This window comes from Pelodiscus sinensis, chromosome 13 (assembly GCF_052426305.1).
Source record: "Pelodiscus sinensis isolate ZL-2025 chromosome 13, ASM5242630v1, whole genome shotgun sequence".
Lineage (NCBI taxonomy): Eukaryota > Metazoa > Chordata > Testudines > Trionychidae > Pelodiscus > Pelodiscus sinensis.
The window spans coordinates 45309154-45327883 of record NC_143064.1 but is presented as its reverse complement, the minus strand read 5'-3'; the positions used below and the strand labels follow the sequence as shown (position 1 = coordinate 45327883).

The window sequence follows — 18730 nt, the reverse complement described above, 5'->3', positions numbered from 1 at the left end:
CCCGGTGTCTACACGGGGATCCCTGCTCCGCCTGGCGCTGCTCCTGGGGCGGAACGAGCCCTGACCAGCGCCCAGCTCCCCTTGGGGGGCAGCTCCCCCAGGGCCCCAGCCAGGGTTGAGGTTAACCCCCCGGGCGGGGCGAGGAGGACACCACACGCCCAGCCCCTCCCCCAGTGGCCGCACCTCCCTGCGCCTCACACAGCGCTTTGCGGGCCAGCCCGTGGACGCCTTGGGATTAAGGGGAAGAAGCTCCACCCACTGCCAACTCACCGCCCAATAGGAGGCGAGGCAAGTTCTCCGCCAACCAATCCCTATCTCCGCGCCCCAAGCCTCGGTGGCACTGACTCGCCTCTAACCCCGCCCCTTCCCCTGCCACGCGCCGCTAGAGGACCGCGCGCAGCCCCTACTCCGTTAGCAACCGGCGGCGTCGGCTCGGCCGTTGTGTAGGGAGGGAGGGAGGGTCGCGCGCAGGTCCCAGCGTGCTCTCAAACCCCACCCACCCACCAATGAGGGGCGGGGAGGGGCGGGGCCGGAGGTGGCCGGGGAGGTTATAAAGGGAGGCGCGGCTGGCGGGAAGGGAAGATGGCGGAGTAGACACGAGTTGCCGTCTCGTGCTGTCCCCGGCAGCCCCCCCCCCGGTGGGAAGCGGCGACTGGAGCCCGCAGCCCAGCCCGGCCCCGCTGTCAGGCGGCGGCGGGAGGAGGAGGCCGCCGCGATGCCCAACATCAAGATCTTCAGCGGCAGCTCGCACCAGGACCTGTCCCAGAAAATCGCCGACCGCCTGGGCCTGGAGCTCGGCAAGGTGGTGACCAAGAAGTTCAGCAACCAGGAGACATGGTGAGAAGGGGCCGGAGGAGACTACAACTCCCGGCATGCCCCGCCGCGCGCTGCTTGCGAGGGCCGCGCGGCCGCCGCGCGGGGTCTGCTGGGAGTTGGAGTGCCTTGGCTGGGACTGCCGGCCTTTGCAAATGGAGTCCGGCCTGAGGCGGGTGAGGGGCGCTGCCCCCCACTTCCCCGCGCCCGGTGCTGGGGGGAGGGGCTGGGCCAGGGCCCAGCGTCCTTCGGACGTTTCTAGGCCGCTGGAGCGGGCGTGTCCGTGCCTCGTGGGAGGCGAGGCTGGGCGACGCTCTCGGCCGCTGCCTCTGCTGGCTCCTCCGCGGCCGTCCACATGGTCCGCTTCAAAACCGCGCGGCTGGCTGGCCTGAGCCTGCAGGCAGCTCTGCGCCTGAGTCTGCAGGCAGCGCTCCAGCTGCTGCTCGGCCGCCAAAGGGCCAGGCTCTGCTGGACACTAAGCCGCTCCAGGGCCACGTGGACACAGAGGGCAGCGCTGGCCAGTTGTTCCTTCGAAGGACTTTGCTGTGTGGATGCTCTTGAGCCTTAACAAGGAAGCCACAGAAGCTTAATTTGAGGAAGGCTTAATTTGAGAGATTGACGAAGTAATTGGCGCACTCTTGGCTGGAGGGGTGGATGTTAGACAGTGAGCCCACACTAGTCACTGCGGCTCTAACCCTTCCAGAGGCTTCCACTGAAAAAACAGATTGCCATATTGTTCCGCAGGAACATGGCATGTTTGACCATAACACTGTGAGGGAGGGGTGTAATTCCTATGCTAGTGTGAGCATGACTATCTGTGTACGTGGCTGCAGAAGCATGGGGTCTGATAGTGGTGCTTTGCTTACTAGTGCTGTGTGCAAACCCACGTGAAACTGGGTACCCTCTTGGTGTGGCTAAACTGTGGAAGAGCTGTGTGTAGGTTGAAAGTAAGCATGTAAATGGTGAGGGTTATGGTGACCCAGGCCAGGTGTGTGTGTGAGATGATGCAGCCCCATGGGATGGCCAGAGCAACCCCCACCAAGGGGAAGGTGAGGTGCTCTAGCCTGACTGCCCCTCCACTTTAACTTAACAGTTCACTAATTAAACAGGATTTTACATCCCTACTTGAAAGCTGGCCATGCTTGCCAGCAGAAGTTGGTCTAATAAAAGATATTACCTCACCCAATTGCTCTTACTGATAACTTGATATTATGGGAGGCAGAGGGGTTGGTTTGACATGAACTAATCTGAATACAGCATACTTGTTCAGTAACTATTACCTCACCCAATTTCTCTTACTGATAACTTGATATTATGGGAGGCAGAGGGATTGGTTTGACATGAACTAATCTGAATACAGCATACTTGTTCAGTAACTATTTGTGCCTTGCCTCCTAGTTTCTATTCTGCCATGCTTCATGCTATAAGCAGCATGGTGGAAACTTGAAGACTGTAGCAAATTAGCACTAAATAAAAACTGTTTTTACTTCTAGTTATTGTAAAAATCCTTGCAATCAAAGAGTAGACTAGTATAAAGTTTAAAGTTTTGAATATCAATAGAGCATGATTTTCCAAATGAAAGGATCATTAGGGTGTGGCTGGTGCATCCAATCACACTGAAAAGCATCTTCTAGAAGCTTGGTATTTTTAGCCCCTAAAGGGTGTTGACATTTAAAGTCTTATGGTCACTTAGCAACCCATTAAGGTAACTTGAGGTGGTACAGACTTAGGTCTTTGGGAAGTGAACTGCTTCCCTTGTTGCAGACAAGATAGTGAACTTTTGATTGTAGTATTGTAGCCATGTTGATTTCAGGATATTAGAAAGACAAGGAGGGTGAAGTAATATATTTTATTGGACCAACTTCTGTTAATGAAAGAGATAAGCTGTCAAGCTCTCTGAGCCCTTCCGGTCATTGTAAGCTCAAAAGCTTGTCTTTTACACCAACAGTAGGTCCAATAAAATATTACCTCACCCACCTTGTGTGTCTAGAGAACTTTTGAGTTTAGTTTTGAGTGTAGATAACTAAAATGTTCTGGCAATTCTCAAATACCAATACTACATCTAAAATTTTTCAAAGCTCTAACATCTTCTATTTCGCTTCATGCTGTATTCTTTGTCATTCTTAATATTTTCCTGAAACAGCAAATGAGTTCAGGGAGGAAGATCTAATATGCAGTTATAAAAACGTGTTGGCTCTGAACAGGATCAAATAAGAATGTTTTTTTTTTTTCCTGAGTCATGTCATGTAAATTCACGGAACACACAATTACTGTATGTACTTGCTTACTAAAAATGTGGACCATAAGGATCCTGTTGCAAGGGCTTGAGAAGTAAGAGTCTTGTAAATGTTTTTCAGGCTATACGAGAATGGAACACACAGACATATTAGGAAAATCAGTATGTCTGTTTTCATTCTATGAATATGGGCTGTAAATGAGAACCCAATGGATAGGTGGTTTGGATGAAACTTGTCAAAGATAGGGGTTTGTTTACTGAATTACAGCTCGTGTCATTACACTGACTCCAGAATTGTGTGTCAAAGCTCTTATCCTTCCAGCTGGCTGATCGAGCTCTTAATATTAGCAAATAATGCCGACTGCACAAGAATAATACAGATGCTTTTTCCTCCTCATCAGCCAGTAGGGTGTTTACCTGGGGTGGTGAAATTGTCTGCCTAATCAGTTCTTCTTGGCGTTTAACAAAAGATCAGCTGATCTTACATTTGTGTCTGAACTATAAAATTAAGAGACAGGAAGTTGGGAAATGTGTGCAGGGACTGAATGGGAGTGTTATTTCCTTTTATGAAAATTTTGGTATACGATAAAACTGCATATAAAATTGAACTGACCTCAGCGTGACTCACATAATCTCTTGTAGCCACTTACCCCTTAATAACAACCAATATCATTGGCTATAATCCAAAGCGAAGCTTCCTTCAGAATGGCTGTGTCTAGTACAGATAAGGTCAAAGTTGTCCTGTTTTTCGCTCCATAGATTCTGGGATTTCTAGCTACTTCCAGTGTTTCTGGCTTGTTCTCTCAACGGAAACATTTTGGAGCAATCTGCTGCCACATTAGGCCTACACAGCACTTCTTCAGACTTCAGGTTTGATACAGATGCCACTGCCTCATCTCCCTCTCTGTTGTGGGGCAGGCCTCTCTGTACATTTTTCTAAAGCTGTCTGGCCATTTGCTGCTGGCACTGGGACCTCTGGCATATATTCAGAATCCCTTCATCAGGGATTACTGTGAATTACACCCATGAAGAAATTAACCCTGAATGCTTTCTTAGAACAGGATGCTGCTTATGCGGGTAACCTGCTCTTAAATGTTAGTTTTATGTTTTTCTGCCCTGTGGGCGCTTCTAAAAATCTGGCTCGGGACTTGCTTTGCTGATGTACCATCATTGTTTCCTTCTTTAAAAGAAGCCTGGTGTAAGTAAAATTATGTTCAGTGTTTCTCCTGTGTGAGCTGAAAGAATTTAAGCACTCTTCAGGGTATTAGGAGTACATATTACTTAGAGATCTAAAATAGAAGCAGTATGTCTTTTGCTTTATCAACTGAATCAGTGTATGTAATCAAAGTAAGCAATGTAAAATACAGTAGTTTCTAAGTATTAACAGACCCTTTGTTGCTAGCAAATCATTGCCATTGTTGCTAATAAACAAAAGGCAGGTTTGCAGGGCTGCAGCCGGGGAAGGAGGTACAGTACTAGGATGTGCTTTCCCTGGCTGTAGCCCTGCAAACCTGCCTGTGGCAAGTGGAAGTGCAGCCTGGGTGCTGTGGCTCTCTGTGGGAACAGGGCACCAGGGTCTCACGAGGCTCCATTGTACTGCTCCCAGAATTTTCTTCCCTGGGTGCTGTTCTGTGACATGGCACAGCCTGGAGAGCGAGGGGAGAAGGAACCATGCAGCTCCAGCATCAGGGCTGCAGCTCCCCTCCCCGCTACTGCCCTGTCTACAGCCTCCCCTCACAGCTCCTTACCCTCTGGAGCAGTCCGCATGCAGGCACATTCGCCTGGAACAGGGGTGGGCAATAATTTTTCATCAGGGGACACTTCCGAAATTTTTGAAGGAAGGGGCGGGGCCAGGACACTTCCATGCTTCCCTGTCCCCTGGCCCTGATTGGTCTGTGGGCCTCCAGTCTTTGCCTCCCTCCTTCTCCCCCTCCCCCTGGAGAGAATCCCCAGCTGTTCTGAACTGCTGGCAGTTCCCTCTAGGTGCCCTCAGGGTGGAAGGAGGCTTTGCCCTCCCACTCGCCCTCACCCCCAGGTCAGTTGGGGGTGGGGGGAACATGTGAAGTCTGCCCCTGCACTGCAAAGGAGCACTGCACTTAGTCACCCAACAGCTGAGCAGCAGCTGGTAGTTAACTCTAAGTGCTGAGTTCCTTGCAAGGCAGGAGGAGACCTAGCGTGCTCCCCCAGGCCTTGATTGGCCGTGGGATGGGGGAATGGCAGGCCCCGCTGCAGGCAGGATCAACCTGCTTGGTGGGCTGCATCCAGCCTGTGGAGGCCCTTTTGCCCACCCCTGACCTGGAAGCAACATGGGAAGGTATATCTCAGCCTTTTCTTCCCTGGCTTCAGTATTGCAAAACTGCCAACAGGTGGAACCTTTCTTCAAAATAGTTTTAATAAGTGGCATGCTGTTGCCAGGATGTGAATGCCAGTAATATTAAATATTATGGGATGGGATTTACTATTAACTTGGAAGTTATTGCTACTGTATTGGGGTTACTTAAGCAAAATCTATTGGACAGTTACTGAGCAAATAACTGCCTTTCTGGGAGTCGTTTGATAAGTTACTAAGTTGCATGGAAACTGCTGATGCAGGCTGCTTGCTGTTAACAAATTGTATTTGGTTTGTGCTTTTTATTTCACTTGTTGTTTTTTTTGTCTCCACCTCCACCTAGTGTGGAAATAGGTGAGAGTGTGCGTGGGGAGGACGTCTACATTGTGCAGAGTGGGTGCGGTGAAATCAATGATAACCTGATGGAGCTTCTCATCATGATAAATGCCTGTAAGATTGCATCTGCTAGCCGTGTCACTGCAGTCATTCCATGCTTCCCTTATGCTCGCCAGGACAAAAAGGACAAGGTAATGCAAACAGGAGTTCCATAAAGGAATATGTCCATCTAGTCTCTATCCAGCAGCCAATGCTTCAGAGGGCAGTGTGCAAAGTGCATAAGCAAGGCAGGGGAAAATGATTTTAGCATAGTCAATTACTTTTTGAGCCTGACATTTGCCAACTTGTATCATAATCTTTGGAACTGCAGATGCTGTCTTGAAGTATATAAATGTCTATTCCTTTTGGAAGCTTAACAAGCTATTTTCCTTCTTGGAGGAAGTGTGGGTGTTCACGAGAATTGGCAGTTTTAATTAAAATCGAAGTATATTTTCAGACTTTCAGGCAATGATACCCTGAGGGAGAGGCTGAAATGTATTACTACTTGTAAACCCGCAAGTGAGTGTGCTGTCATCCAAATTAACATGGCTTTTTCTTGTACTTCAGAGTCGAGCCCCAATTTCTGCCAAGCTGGTCGCAAACATGCTTTCTGTGGCAGGTGCTGACCACATCATAACTATGGACCTACATGCTTCTCAGATTCAGGTATGAACCAAAACACGGGAAGATGATGTAGACAAGCAGATGATGCTTCTACTTCTCAGATCTTAACTGTGGGATGATGTAGGGCAATGGCAAGCAGTAACTACATCCTTAGTTTGTTACATAACACATGGGCTACGTCTAGACTGGCCCCTATTCCGAAATAGCCATGCTAATTTCCAACTTTGGAATAGGGAAATCCGCGGGGGATATTTCCCTATTCCAAAGTTGGAAATTAGCATGGCTATTTTGGAATAGGGGCCAGTCTAGACGTAGCCATGGTCTTTTATAAGTAAAACTGTTGTTCTTGATTGACCAAGCAAATCAAGGCCATGTACTGAACTTAATGATATTTCTCTGTCCAGTTTTAATGTAACAACTTTTGAACATCACACCTGATAAATACAGAAATTTGGGGGACTGTTTTAGGCATTAATGGGCAGAATCCTGTTGATTTAGGTGAAAATTGGTAAATGGAGGAGTTGGGGAACACAGAGCCCCTGGCATCTGGTTTATCAGAACTACTGATTTCAACCAGGCAGGGATGTCAATGTTTAGTTGTGACGATGAGGCCGGGTTCCCCCTGGTCCTGCAGCCCCATAGCAGCAAGAACAGACTCTGCCAGCCAGTAGACTAGAGAGGGTTTATTGCTTTTCCAGGATACAGCATAGCACAGATGTGATGTGCTTACAGGGGTTAGGGCCAGGATGCCTCAGACCCCTTGGGTTAGGGGTCCATTGCCTCCCCTAGACCCTCAGCTTAGGCTGTTTCCTTCATGTTTCCCAGCCAGCCACTGCCTGGCTCCCAGACCCTGCCCCCAAACCAGGTGTTCGTCTCCGCCTCCCTCCCTTTGTCTCTCCCCTGGGGAAGAGCCCTGTCTCTCCCCTGGGGAAGAGCCTTGTTATCTGGTCAGGCTGGTCCTAGGTATCTGGACTAATACACATGTGATGAGTCAGTGGGAATCACACATCACTGCACAGGGGGACACCTGGTTACAGAGCAGACAGCCCCCCACTACATCACAGTAGTCGACTACAGGATTAATCAATAAACCTGGTCTTATTGGTTAATCCTGTTGGCTACGTGCATTTCTCCCCCCCACCCTTGCCTTGCTGCCTCTGTATCAGAGGCAGCAAGGTGTGAGCTGGCTTGTAAGGAGTAACGGTAACGGAGTAACAGTAGTTCGAATTAGAAAGCCTAATTCAAACTACCTACTCCATGCCGTGTGTAGCCGCGGGCACGGAGTCCGCACTAACGGGGATTTAAAAATGGCGGCGCCCGGCAAGATGCAGATGAAGCCCGGGACATTTAAATCCCAGGCTTCATTTGGAACTTCGAATGACTACATTAACCACCCTAGTTCGAACTAGGGTGGTAGTGTAGACATACCCTCAGCAACTATCTGCTGTGCTAATAGATGCAGTTAATGTCCACATAAGGTCTTTGTGAGCATGGGACTGGTTTCATGTTGAAAATCAGGAAAGTGCATGTAGAGTTGTAAGGAACTAGACTACCCGATAAGCCTAGGCATATTGGGTAGTCGAGTCACTATTCGTCCAGTTCCCCCCTAACACTGTCTCCATGTGGGAGATAGGGGAGGCAGAGGCACAGCTGGGGAAATGGTGTGAGTGGGGACCGAAGAGTCCCCGCTCGCACAGGGTCCCAACTGCTGTGCCTCTTCCTTTGAGATGTATAAGAGCCGCCCGTGGCTCAAAGGCAGAGGTGCAGCAGTCGGGACCCCGCACAAGCAGGGACTGCTTCAGTCCCTCCTCGCACCGGTTCCCCGTTGGACCTCTTCCTTTGAAATGTACCAGTGCCAAAGGTGGTTCTTGTACATTACAAAGGCAGAGGTGCAGTGAGACAGCGAGCGCTCCCCTTATCGGCTAATTGAGCTGATTAATCAAAATTTAACATCCCTAAGTACATGACAGAAATTAAAAGGAAAGGGTGTCGTTCCTCATCTATGGAGACAGGAAAGATGAGATTTTGCATTAGCTTTCTGTGAATTTCAACAATTAGTGCCATTCTATTAAGTGGAAAAGACAGCTGAATAATAGTGCTATGACAAGGCAGTGGTTGGGTGCCTGATTATATTCAGTGTTTCTATTGCTTTCTGCAGGTCTGTCTTTAGTATTTGACCTTCAGTTTTATGCAGAGTATATCTACTCTTGTTTGTCTTACGACAGGGTTTTTTTGATATCCCTGTGGATAACTTGTATGCAGAGCCTGCTGTACTGAAGTGGATTAAAGAAAACATTGCAGAATGGAAGAACTGTACGATTGTTTCACCAGATGCTGGTGGAGCAAAAAGGTGAGATGTTAAAAGCACCAGAACTGAGACTTGTTGACAGTAGTACGTCGTCACACCCTCTTAAATTAAATTAAATTTAAATTTTTCCTAGCAGTCTCAAAATTCTAAAAACTGAAGGGGTTTGCTACTTAAACCTGCTTCCCCAAAACCACAATCAATACTTCCTTTGGTAATTGGCTTAGAGTAACCTGATATGCAGCCCAAGAGAGTTAGAAGGCTGATGTTGAAATACGTTATTGGAAGTACATGGATACTTGAAGTGGGTTTCTAGAAATTATATTGCTTAGACCTTTCATAGTCCGTGCTTGTTCCTCAAACTGTAAAGTTGGTGCGTATTCCAAGACACAGGTCAATTGGCTATGCCTGATTATTTAGAAAGAGGGATCGGAAAAGTGCAGCTTTGTGTTAAGCCAGGAATTTTCAAAACATCTGCTGTATGATGTTATATGAGTGGCAGATAAAGATTTCTGTGCTCATTAGTGCAACTCTGCTTTCCATAGCAGCTATAAATGATAGAACAAGGATATGTTCTTAAACTGATTCGGGAATATTTCCCTAAATCATACCCAAATCTGTGTTTACTGCCAACCTCCCATTTTACAAACTGTTTATTAGAAAGTAATTACAAAACTGGGAGTGCACTGCAGTGTAGCCAGATGTTTTGAATATCCACTTCATCTTACTATTAGCTATTTTTAGAATTCACATTTAAAACTATTGATGTGGCCTGTTAGTACCAATATCTGGAATGCCAAACCCAACTACAGTAAACTTCCGATAATCCGGCGCCTTTAGGACCCAGGGGGTGCCGGATTATCAGATATGCCGGACTATCAGAAGGGGGGGGCTATGAGGGGTCTGGAGTGGGGTGGGGGGATGCTATCCCAGACCCCCTCATAGCCCTCCCTTCTGATAGTCTGGCTCTGCCGCAGGAGTCCCTGATTCAGCTGCTGCTGGTCAGTTTCAGCAGCGGCTGAATCAGGGATGCCTGCAGCAGAGCAGCTGGAGTGCTGCCGGGTTGGTCCGGTAGCGCTGACCCTTGGCGCCGCGAGACCAACCCGTCAGCACTCCAGCTGCTCTTGGGGACGCCTGGGGCAGAGCAGCTGGGGTGCTGACGGGTTGGTCCCGCAGTGCCACTCCTCGGCGTTACTGGACCAACCCAGCAGCACCCCATCTGCTCTGCCCCAGGTGTCCCCAAGTCAGCTGCTGCAGAAACTGATCAGCGGCTGACTCCCGAAAGCCAGAGGCAGAGCTGCTCTGCCCCGGGCTTCCTGGAGTCAGCCCTGGTCAGTTTCAGCAGCGGCTGAATCAGGACGCCTGGGACAGAGCAGCTGGGGTGCTGCTGGGTTGGTCTGGTAGCGCCAAACCTCGGTGCTGCGGGGACAACCCAGCAGCACCCCAGCTGCTCTGTCCCAGGTGTACCCAAGTCAGCTGCTGCTGAAACTGACCAGCTGCTGATTCCAGGAAGCTGGGGCAGAGCAGCTCTGTCTCGGGCTTCCTGGAGTCAGCCGTTGGTCAATTTCAGCAGCAGCTGAATCCGGGACAGCTGGGGTTCTGCTGGGTTGGTCCCGCAGCCCCGAGGGGCAGCGCTACTGGACCTACCCGGCAGCACTCCAGCTGTTCTGCCCCCTGCTTCCCGGATTCAGCGCTGGTCAGTTTTAGCAGCAGCTGAATCGGGGAAGCTGGGGGCAGAGCAGCACCAATGGTCCGGCTGCCAGGAGCACTTCCGGGTTCCTGATGGTGCTGGACCATCAGGAGTGCCGGACCGTCAGATGCCGGACCATCGGAGTTTTACTGTAGTTGTAATCTCTGCATGAGATGTCCAGAAAAATTACATCGCAGTCTCAAGTTTTGTGGCCACAGTTTTCTTTTTGTAGTAGGGAAGGAAGTATCCCCGTTCGGCCAATGGGGTGGCATGGGCCCACAGGCTAATGATAAAGTGGCTTACCGGAGGCTGCACAGAGTCTGACAGAGTGGAGGTTACTGGTTGTCAGTACCATACCCCAGCTGAGTAGACAACGGTAATTTCTCTTGGAGCCCTTGTTTAAACATGAAAATTTGTGAGAGTTTAGCTAATAGATTTGGTTGAATTCATGAGAACCACTGTGTGGGAACATTCAGTTTAAACTACGCTTATTTTGATTTAATCTAAAGCAGTGTTTCTATGCCTTTTGTGCTGGCAACCCCCTTTAGACTTAACGAATGCAACCTCCGACCCTCAATACCATTAAGTAAATTATAAATAATACTCCGTGTAAGAAGAGGAAAGCTCTAAATGTGAATTCAGAATGAATGTAATCTGTTTTAAATAAGCACCTTGGTGTAGCCAAGAGGGGTGTGACACTAAAGTCTGACCTGACTAAATGACACTAAGGCCAAAAAGCCAAAACAGGTTTCAGACACCGCATAATTTAGGTACAAAATAAATACAATTCTGTTGAGAGACACTTATTGTGAGATTTGTCATTGTAGAATATAAACCAGTGCGTCTCGGTCTTTCCACGCTGGGAGCCCAAGCTACAAAGCTTAGGGCCCATTCAATTTTGCTGTTAACAGGACCTCCATATAATAAGGAATGGGCTCCAATTCTCTAGGAATTTTTCAGTGCAGAAATACATAGCACCAACTTATGTATCCCAGTCACATTTATCTAAGCAATAAATACATCCCTGTTAGAACTGAAGTTCTCAGCTGGGAGCCTGGGCTTGGAAGACTAGGGGGTCTGCAACTTGGCTTTCTGGAGGAAACTGATTCATGGGGCTGATGTGGAAGTTGTGGGCTCCAGGTTGCCCATAGGCCCTTCTGTAAACATTTGCTTGGGCTAGAAATTTGTTTACTTAAAGCGTAAAGCTTTAAGCTGAGATCCTAAATAGTGTAGTGATAGACACATTAGTAAGTGCCTTGATGGACAGATTACATAATTGAGCTACCTTGGGCCTAATCAGAGTTAAGTTAATTAATTTGACATAAATGTACTATTGTTACATAACACTTGAGTAATGGCTGCTGTCCAGTGGCAGTGACAAGAGACACTAACACCAAAGCTATCTTCATTGACCAAGGGTGTTTTTACAGTGGGATAACTAACAGAGGTCAGCTATCTTGTTACAAAAACATACTAGAAATAGAGCAGTTGAGTGTTACTGCTAGGTAAACTAAGCAAGGTCAGTCAAGAGGGTAGTGGGGGGAGGAGTATAGTATAGTTCTGATCTTGCCTAGCTATACAAACACTATAACTGCCTTGTTTTCCAACAAGATAAGTAGTGTTTTGTTGTAAACCACTTGTACAGTGGGGGGTAGGGAGGAGCCAGAATGTCATTTAGAAATGTATAGCTATCTTGGAAAGGCAATCAAACAATCAGCTGTTACTTTCTAACCTAAAGTTAGCTGGTGTTCAGGTTTTTTTAAAACTCCTTCCTCCGTAGACTGCAGCAATGATGAGTTTACTGTATGGAAGGATGTTGAAGCTGCTATCGTGCTTTCTCATTAGTTTAGATTTGGCTTGCTTTGTGTGGATTCATAACCTGGCGTGGTAGCTCTTGGTATTTGGAAAAAAAAATACAATTTCTGGTGTGTGACTTCGAGAATATACAGGTTGTACCTCCCTAAACGAGGACTCTCTTTGATCCGGCAACATCCATGGTCTGGCAGCGGGGCTGCTGGCAGCTGTAGAACTCTAACCACGGCTGGGCAAGTGGCAGGGAGGCTAGGGCTGGAGCCAGAGGGCAGGGGGGTTAGGCCCAGAGAGCAGTAGGAGGCAGGGCGGGATAGAAGGCCAGTAGCAGGGGACCTTCCCTCGTCCAGAAAATCCCCAGTCCCAAGAGTGACAGACCAGGGATGTCTAACTTATGTATCCTATTAACCATGTGCTGGGCTAGGCAGAACTCCAGTTAAGTTTATGCCATGCAGAATTAACCACTTTGCAGCCCTTTGAAATGCAGACTATCAGAGGGGGAATTAAATCTTCAACAGTTGGTTGTAGTGAGATGACATTTAAATTCTTGTTGCTTAGCCCCAAGTATTGAGCGAGATTGTACGTTTGTTATACTATCCTCTGCTTTTATCACTAGGTCTTGGTTTTTATTCTCTACTGGGAAGCAAATTAGCAACATACTGGGTATCATCTCTAGGCTGTCTTTTTCCTTTTAATTTTCCACTTTTGCTACCACTAGTGAAATTATGCCTTATAGCAAATGGAAACTTTTAGAGAAAAATGTAATGTGGACAGAACCAGAATGGTGATCAAATAAGTTCACTTTCTTTGGCTGACTTAAGTCATTTTTTGGAAGTAAATTGAAAGCAATTCCTCTTGGGTGCTGAAGCTTTAGGGGTTTGTCAGCAAAACCCACTTTTTAAAGCTCTTGACAGACCAAAAAAATAAATTTTCTTTAATCTTAACCAGTGCAAATTATTCCTGAAAACTCCATCATAATCTGCCTCCCCCAATACTATCAGCTAGATCAGAGGCTTCTTACCAAGGCTGAATTGATCTTGAAAGTAGCTCCACCTTCATACTGCCTTGAAGGCAACTTATGTTGAACTAGAGGCAGAGAACACGTTTTCTCTGGATTTGTCAAAGACCGCAATATACTGGAAGCTGTGACCATTTAGTTTAGTTTATGGAACGGTTTTTCCGTCTCCAGTCAGTTTTCTCCATGAGGAAAGTAAGTGCAATCTCTCACTCTCTCTCCACAGAGTAACATCCATTGCAGATCGGCTGAATGTGGACTTTGCCCTCATTCACAAAGAGCGAAAGAAAGCCAATGAGGTGGACCGCATGGTGTTGGTGGGTGATGTGAAGGACAGAGTGGCCATTCTGGTAGATGACATGGCAGACACTTGTGGCACCATCTGTCATGCGGCAGACAAGTGAGTGAGAGGCTGGGTATGAACTGTACAGGATATAAACTTTGTACATTGTAAATAACAAAGAACAAAATGCCTGACGATGGGTTTTGGGGAAACAAGTGTTAGTTGCAGTGAGATGACATTTAATTTCTTGTTAATAAGCCCCAAGTAAGTACAACTGTAGCAGTTCACTTTTCAGGCCTCCATACAAATTTGCACTGGTTTTAAGTCTCCTTTAGTTTCCAAATGTATCTTTAAGTGTTTGCCATGCTACTGGCGGTCTAAATTCCGCAGGTGGAAGTACATCTTACCAAGGCTGTGGGTCTGGTCTTAAAGCCCAAGACTGTTTATATAGAAGCGCCCAATGATGTATTGAATTCATAAAACTGCTTCAACGTACATAATACCACAACTTGGCATTCCCCTTTATCTGAGACTGCTCCCTCCAACCGAATCCTTAACTGCTTGGGAAACGTCAAATGTAGCTACTTCCCATGTATTGTAGGGGCCCAACACCCACTCTTCTTCCACTGTCACCTGTTCAAAACGTGCCTTTTGACCCTTTCATATTTGTTCCCTTCTAGGCTTGTGTCAGCTGGAGCCACCAAAGTTTATGCCATCCTAACTCATGGGATCTTTTCTGGACCAGCCATTTCCCGGATCAACAATGCCTGCTTCGAGGCAGTTGTAGTCACAAACACAATACCACAAGAGGACAAGATGAAGCACTGCCCTAAAATCCAGGTGAGAGGCTACTTCGCTTTTGACTTGGGAGAAGGGGTGGATAGTACATTAGTCTGTCTGCTTGCATTTCTATTTGGGAAGGAGTATTGGGATGTAGTGCATATCCTCAGTCTTCTTAAAAGCGACCTACAAAGACAAAGGGCCAACTCTTTTTCCCTTGTGTGGAGACTGCCTGAAAGGTCATCTGGAAAGCTTTTCTGCATTCTCTTTTAGAAATTGAGATCTTGACTAAACCTGGCATCTGATATAAAGCAAGTAAAACCTGATTGAAGGGGATCTGATTTTTTTGGTTAGACCATGAACCACCAATTGGAAGAGAGAATCTTTAAGAGTCTAACACCCTGCGTTGGCCCTTTCTGTAAGCACAGAATTTCTGATCCTCGTGTGTGCATCCTTTCAAGGAGACCTGTGACAAAACTGGGAAGGTTACTTGCGGGGGACGACGACCCTGAAAAAGCTTCTTACAGAAAAGGGAGCACATCCATTTTTGTCGTCCTCTTGCATCACCTGTATCATTTCATAGGGTTTACAGAATTTAATGCTCACAGCATTTTACAAACATCAAACATTAATTAAAACAGATGGACTAGAATGTTGGCAAATACCTTGTATACCCTGCTGCATGCATTAGCACTAGGAGCAGTCAGGGTGACCCACATCAAGCCCATGAAGCAAAGACAAAGTTACTTGAGTCTTGCACTCATAGTGTAAGGATCTGGAGAATGCAGGTGTTTGCAAACTCTGTCATCTCTGTGTGGTGATCTCAGAACAATTTATGGACACCAACTAATGAATCTAATGCCCCGTGTGGTTGGTATTAATATTTTTTTACTGATGAGGGAAGTGAGGCAATGTTTGTTTGCCCCCAAGCTCATATAGCAACTCAGTGGCAGAGATAAGGTCAGCATTCAGTGCTTCTAATTGTCATGCTGTGAGCACTAGCATGTACCATTGGGTTGAAGTTACATTGACTAGCAGGCATTTTCAGAAGTTCCTTAGAAACTTTAAAATTTCTAATTAGTTCCTGTCTCACTTGCAAATTGCTATCAGTGGGAAAGTCTGAAAGTTCAGTTGCTTAACTCAACATCTAGTTGTGCCCATGGTTGAGCACTTACCAAAATAACTGTCCAGAGTAGTTATGCGCGCTCTTCCCCCCCCCTCCCCCCCCCCCCCCCGGGTTGCTCCCTCTTTCCACTTTCACAAGGCAGGGGGTTGTGGTGCAGGATGGAATAGGGGTGCTGACTATGAGAGGGGGCTAAGGGCTCAATCAGGTACTTGAGATGCAGAAGGGTTGAGAATGCAGGAGGTTGGGGTGGGGTTTTGGGGTTCTGGCTCTGGCTCTGGGAGGAGGGTCAGGGTGGTGGTGCGGGGTACTGGCTGTGGGAGGGGGCTCAGGGCTAAGGTTTGGGATGTGGGGTGCTGGCTCTGGGATGGGTATCTAGGGTGGGGTAGGAGTGCAGTGAGGAAGTGCTGATTCCAGAAAAGGACTGGGGGTTGCGGTGCAGGCTTCTGCAGGGCTGCACTTAACAGCGGAGGCTCCAGGTGAGCAGTGCAGCAAGGCCGAGGCAGGCTCCCTGCCCCACCCTAGCGCCCTGCACAGATACAAATATCTGCCTTCAGATAAACATCAGTATCCACTGATCCACAGGGCTCTGTTCCCAACAAACGCTACTGTCAAAGGAGAGGAACACTGTGCCACACCGCCCAGGAGCCAGTGCCAGTGCAGCTGTGCGACTACTAGATAGGAGGTTTGGGAGGAGCTGCGCAGGGCACTGGCTCCTAGGAGTGGTAGGACCATGCTCCTCTTCCTTGGCCGCAGCGTCTCCAGGAGCAGAGCCTTGCAATCACAGGGTACTGATGTCTGTTCAGGTTGACATTTTTATCTGTGCATGGCTTCGTGTGTTGCCCCCTCTGTTGGCACTGCACCCCTCATCTCCCATTGGCCACAAGTTTCCAATTTCTGATCAATGGGAGCTGTGGGGGGTGGTACTTGCAGGCAGGAACAGTGTGCCAAGACTTCGCCCTTCCAGATTCCTGCATCTCCCCCCACACACAAGGCTAAGCTGGCTGCTCCTGGAAACAGACTTGGGGTTTGGGACTGGAGCAGGCAGGGAGCCTGACAAGTGTCAATCGCAACGAACTGGTCGACTCCCCAGGCTTAATCAGTCACTCACGATTGATTGGTTGGTGATCACTGTGCTGGTGGTATATTTGTAGTGGTGGGGCTGGTGCCTTGAGCTACTTTAAGGCTTTACATGGTTTTCAACTAGATGACTGATATTTTTCCCCCTACAGGTGATTGACATCTCAATGATCCTTGCAGAGGCCATCAGGCGGACTCATAATGGGGAATCGGTCTCCTACCTGTTCAGCCATGTTCCTTTATAACAGATGCTGGCTGCTGCTTGTGTGGCTTTTTCAAACCAAAAGTTGTTCAGCTAATTATAAAGTTCATTAGAAGACTCTGCTTGTTCCAGTGCAGCTCTCCATAGCTCCTCTTCTGCACACATCAGGCTGTCTGAGTCTGAGTCTGAGCCTAAGCCCAGTTCAGGGAGGGATGGGGTGGGGTGAGGAGCAAACATCTGTAATGCTCAAGCTCCTGCCAGTAGCATCCCACTGCAGTCTCCTCAGTAGTTTAAGCTTTCAGTAGAATTGAGTCAGCACTGCAGATCTGTGGAGAGCAGAACTGATGTGGTCAATTGCCACAACGTTCTTTTGGAAGGGAAATTTGTCTCTGGGGAGGTTAGACTAATTTGCATGCACGCCTGGATTTTTTTTGTATGGGAAGTAACTCACGAGCACATGCTTGCCTGGAACCACAGGAAGAGTCCAAGGGACTGCTGACCCACATCGCTTACTCCGTATGTGACAGAAGCCCTTAACAAGTTGCTATAAAAGTCTTGTCTGCTGACCGTGTTTCTGATGAGAAGTGAGGCACTACAGGGTGGGATGAGCAGTTTCCTCCTTCAGAAGGTGATTTAGGACCTGTGTTGTGCAGTGTGTTAAAACCCTGAATTCAGATTGTTCTACTGAGGAAACTTGTCCTCTAATTTCCCCTTTTTTGCCACTCTGTTAGTGAGTCTAGCCTTCCTGACCCTTCATTGATATGGACGTTTCTTGGGCATGCATCTGCAGAGTAGATTAACATGGGCTGATCTGTTTACTTCCTATTAGAAGTTTTTATTTCCATGCATTTTAGCCTGTTCCGTTACGAAGTTTCTGATGTATTTTGTTCTGGTTGCAGTATTTGCACCCACCTTTGCTCTTTAAAGTGGCCAATATCACAGTTGGCCACCTCTGCAATATTCTCTTTCCCCCACTCAAGGAATCTTGGGAATGTTAATGGAGGAAGAGAGACTTTAGAGGCCTTAGGAAGGGCTAATGATGGCTGAGTCAGCCAGCTGTTCTTCATGTAAGGCACTCAGTGATAGGTCAGGCAGAGACTTGTGCCCTCTGTATCTGTTGTTGACACTTTCGCAATGTCACACTTAACCCCAGGCAGTAACTTTCCTAATGCAGGAAGGGAAGAAACAGTCAAGCTGTCTCAGTGCTCCTGCCTGTAGAATAGGCATAATCCAAAACTTGAATGCATGGTAGTTGCACCATCCCACGATAAGCAGTTTAAACCAGTCTTTCCTGGACTCTTACGGGGTAGCAGACCAAGCTGGTTCTTGTATGCATTCTGCTTTTATAAACAGTCTTGTGTATCTTTGGAGATAGGGAAGGAAGTTATTTGGAGTCACTTGTATCTACAGCCAGTGTCAGTCGAGGGATTTAATGGGTGGGAGATAAGCATCGCTACCTGGAAAAATCTGGCTGTCTAGGTTTGGAGTGGTCCTTTTAGTTGTTAGTATTGTGCCTTTTTAAGTAAGACTCTCTTCCTCCTCCCCCCGCCCCCCGATTACTGTCTTGCAGCAACTTAAAACCCTGCACTGTAAGAAGTGTTTCTTTTGTATAAGAAGTTGGTATTTGTCTGGAAAGCGTGTATGTTTGCTTCCTTGCCTTGCTTCCTGCATTGAGCTAGACTGAGGATCTGTCCAGGACTTCTGCCTCCTACTTCAAAGCTCCTGCTAGTTCACTGCCAACACATTGTGATCAAAAGCCAAGAGCAAGGACATCAAAGCAGTGTGAAGACTTTCAGCCGCATTTCTGGTAAACTAAGACCTCAATGAAGAAATTAAACTTTTATTTAAAAAATAATTACATAGACATTTTTGTAATTTGTAAATGCTTTTAAAACATGCATGGCATTTTTGAGACTCCGTGTGTGCTGTTACTGTGAACTTGTGCAGCCATAAGATGGTGGAAGACAGAAGAACATACAGCTTCTTTGTACTAGCAATATACCACTTGCGTGGAAGAAACTTTAAACCCCTGGTACCTTTGCTAGAGGATGTAATAGTCTCGTGTC

At 47.5% G+C, this 18730-nt stretch overlaps 1 protein-coding gene across 1 annotated transcript; it reads left to right on the top strand.

Moving 5' to 3' along the window:
- The first annotated feature begins 402 nt into the window (after positions 1 to 402).
- On the top strand, positions 403 to 16783 carry PRPS1 (phosphoribosyl pyrophosphate synthetase 1). The gene is made up of 7 exons (XM_075896709.2): positions 403 to 837; positions 5722 to 5905; positions 6321 to 6419; positions 8603 to 8727; positions 13423 to 13596; positions 14160 to 14319; positions 16615 to 16783. The coding sequence occupies exons 1-7, from the start codon at positions 716 to 718 to the stop codon at positions 16705 to 16707; spliced, it is 957 nt and encodes a 318-aa protein (XP_075752824.1). The 5' UTR covers positions 403 to 715; the 3' UTR covers positions 16708 to 16783.
- The last annotated feature ends 1947 nt before the right edge of the window (positions 16784 to 18730 follow it).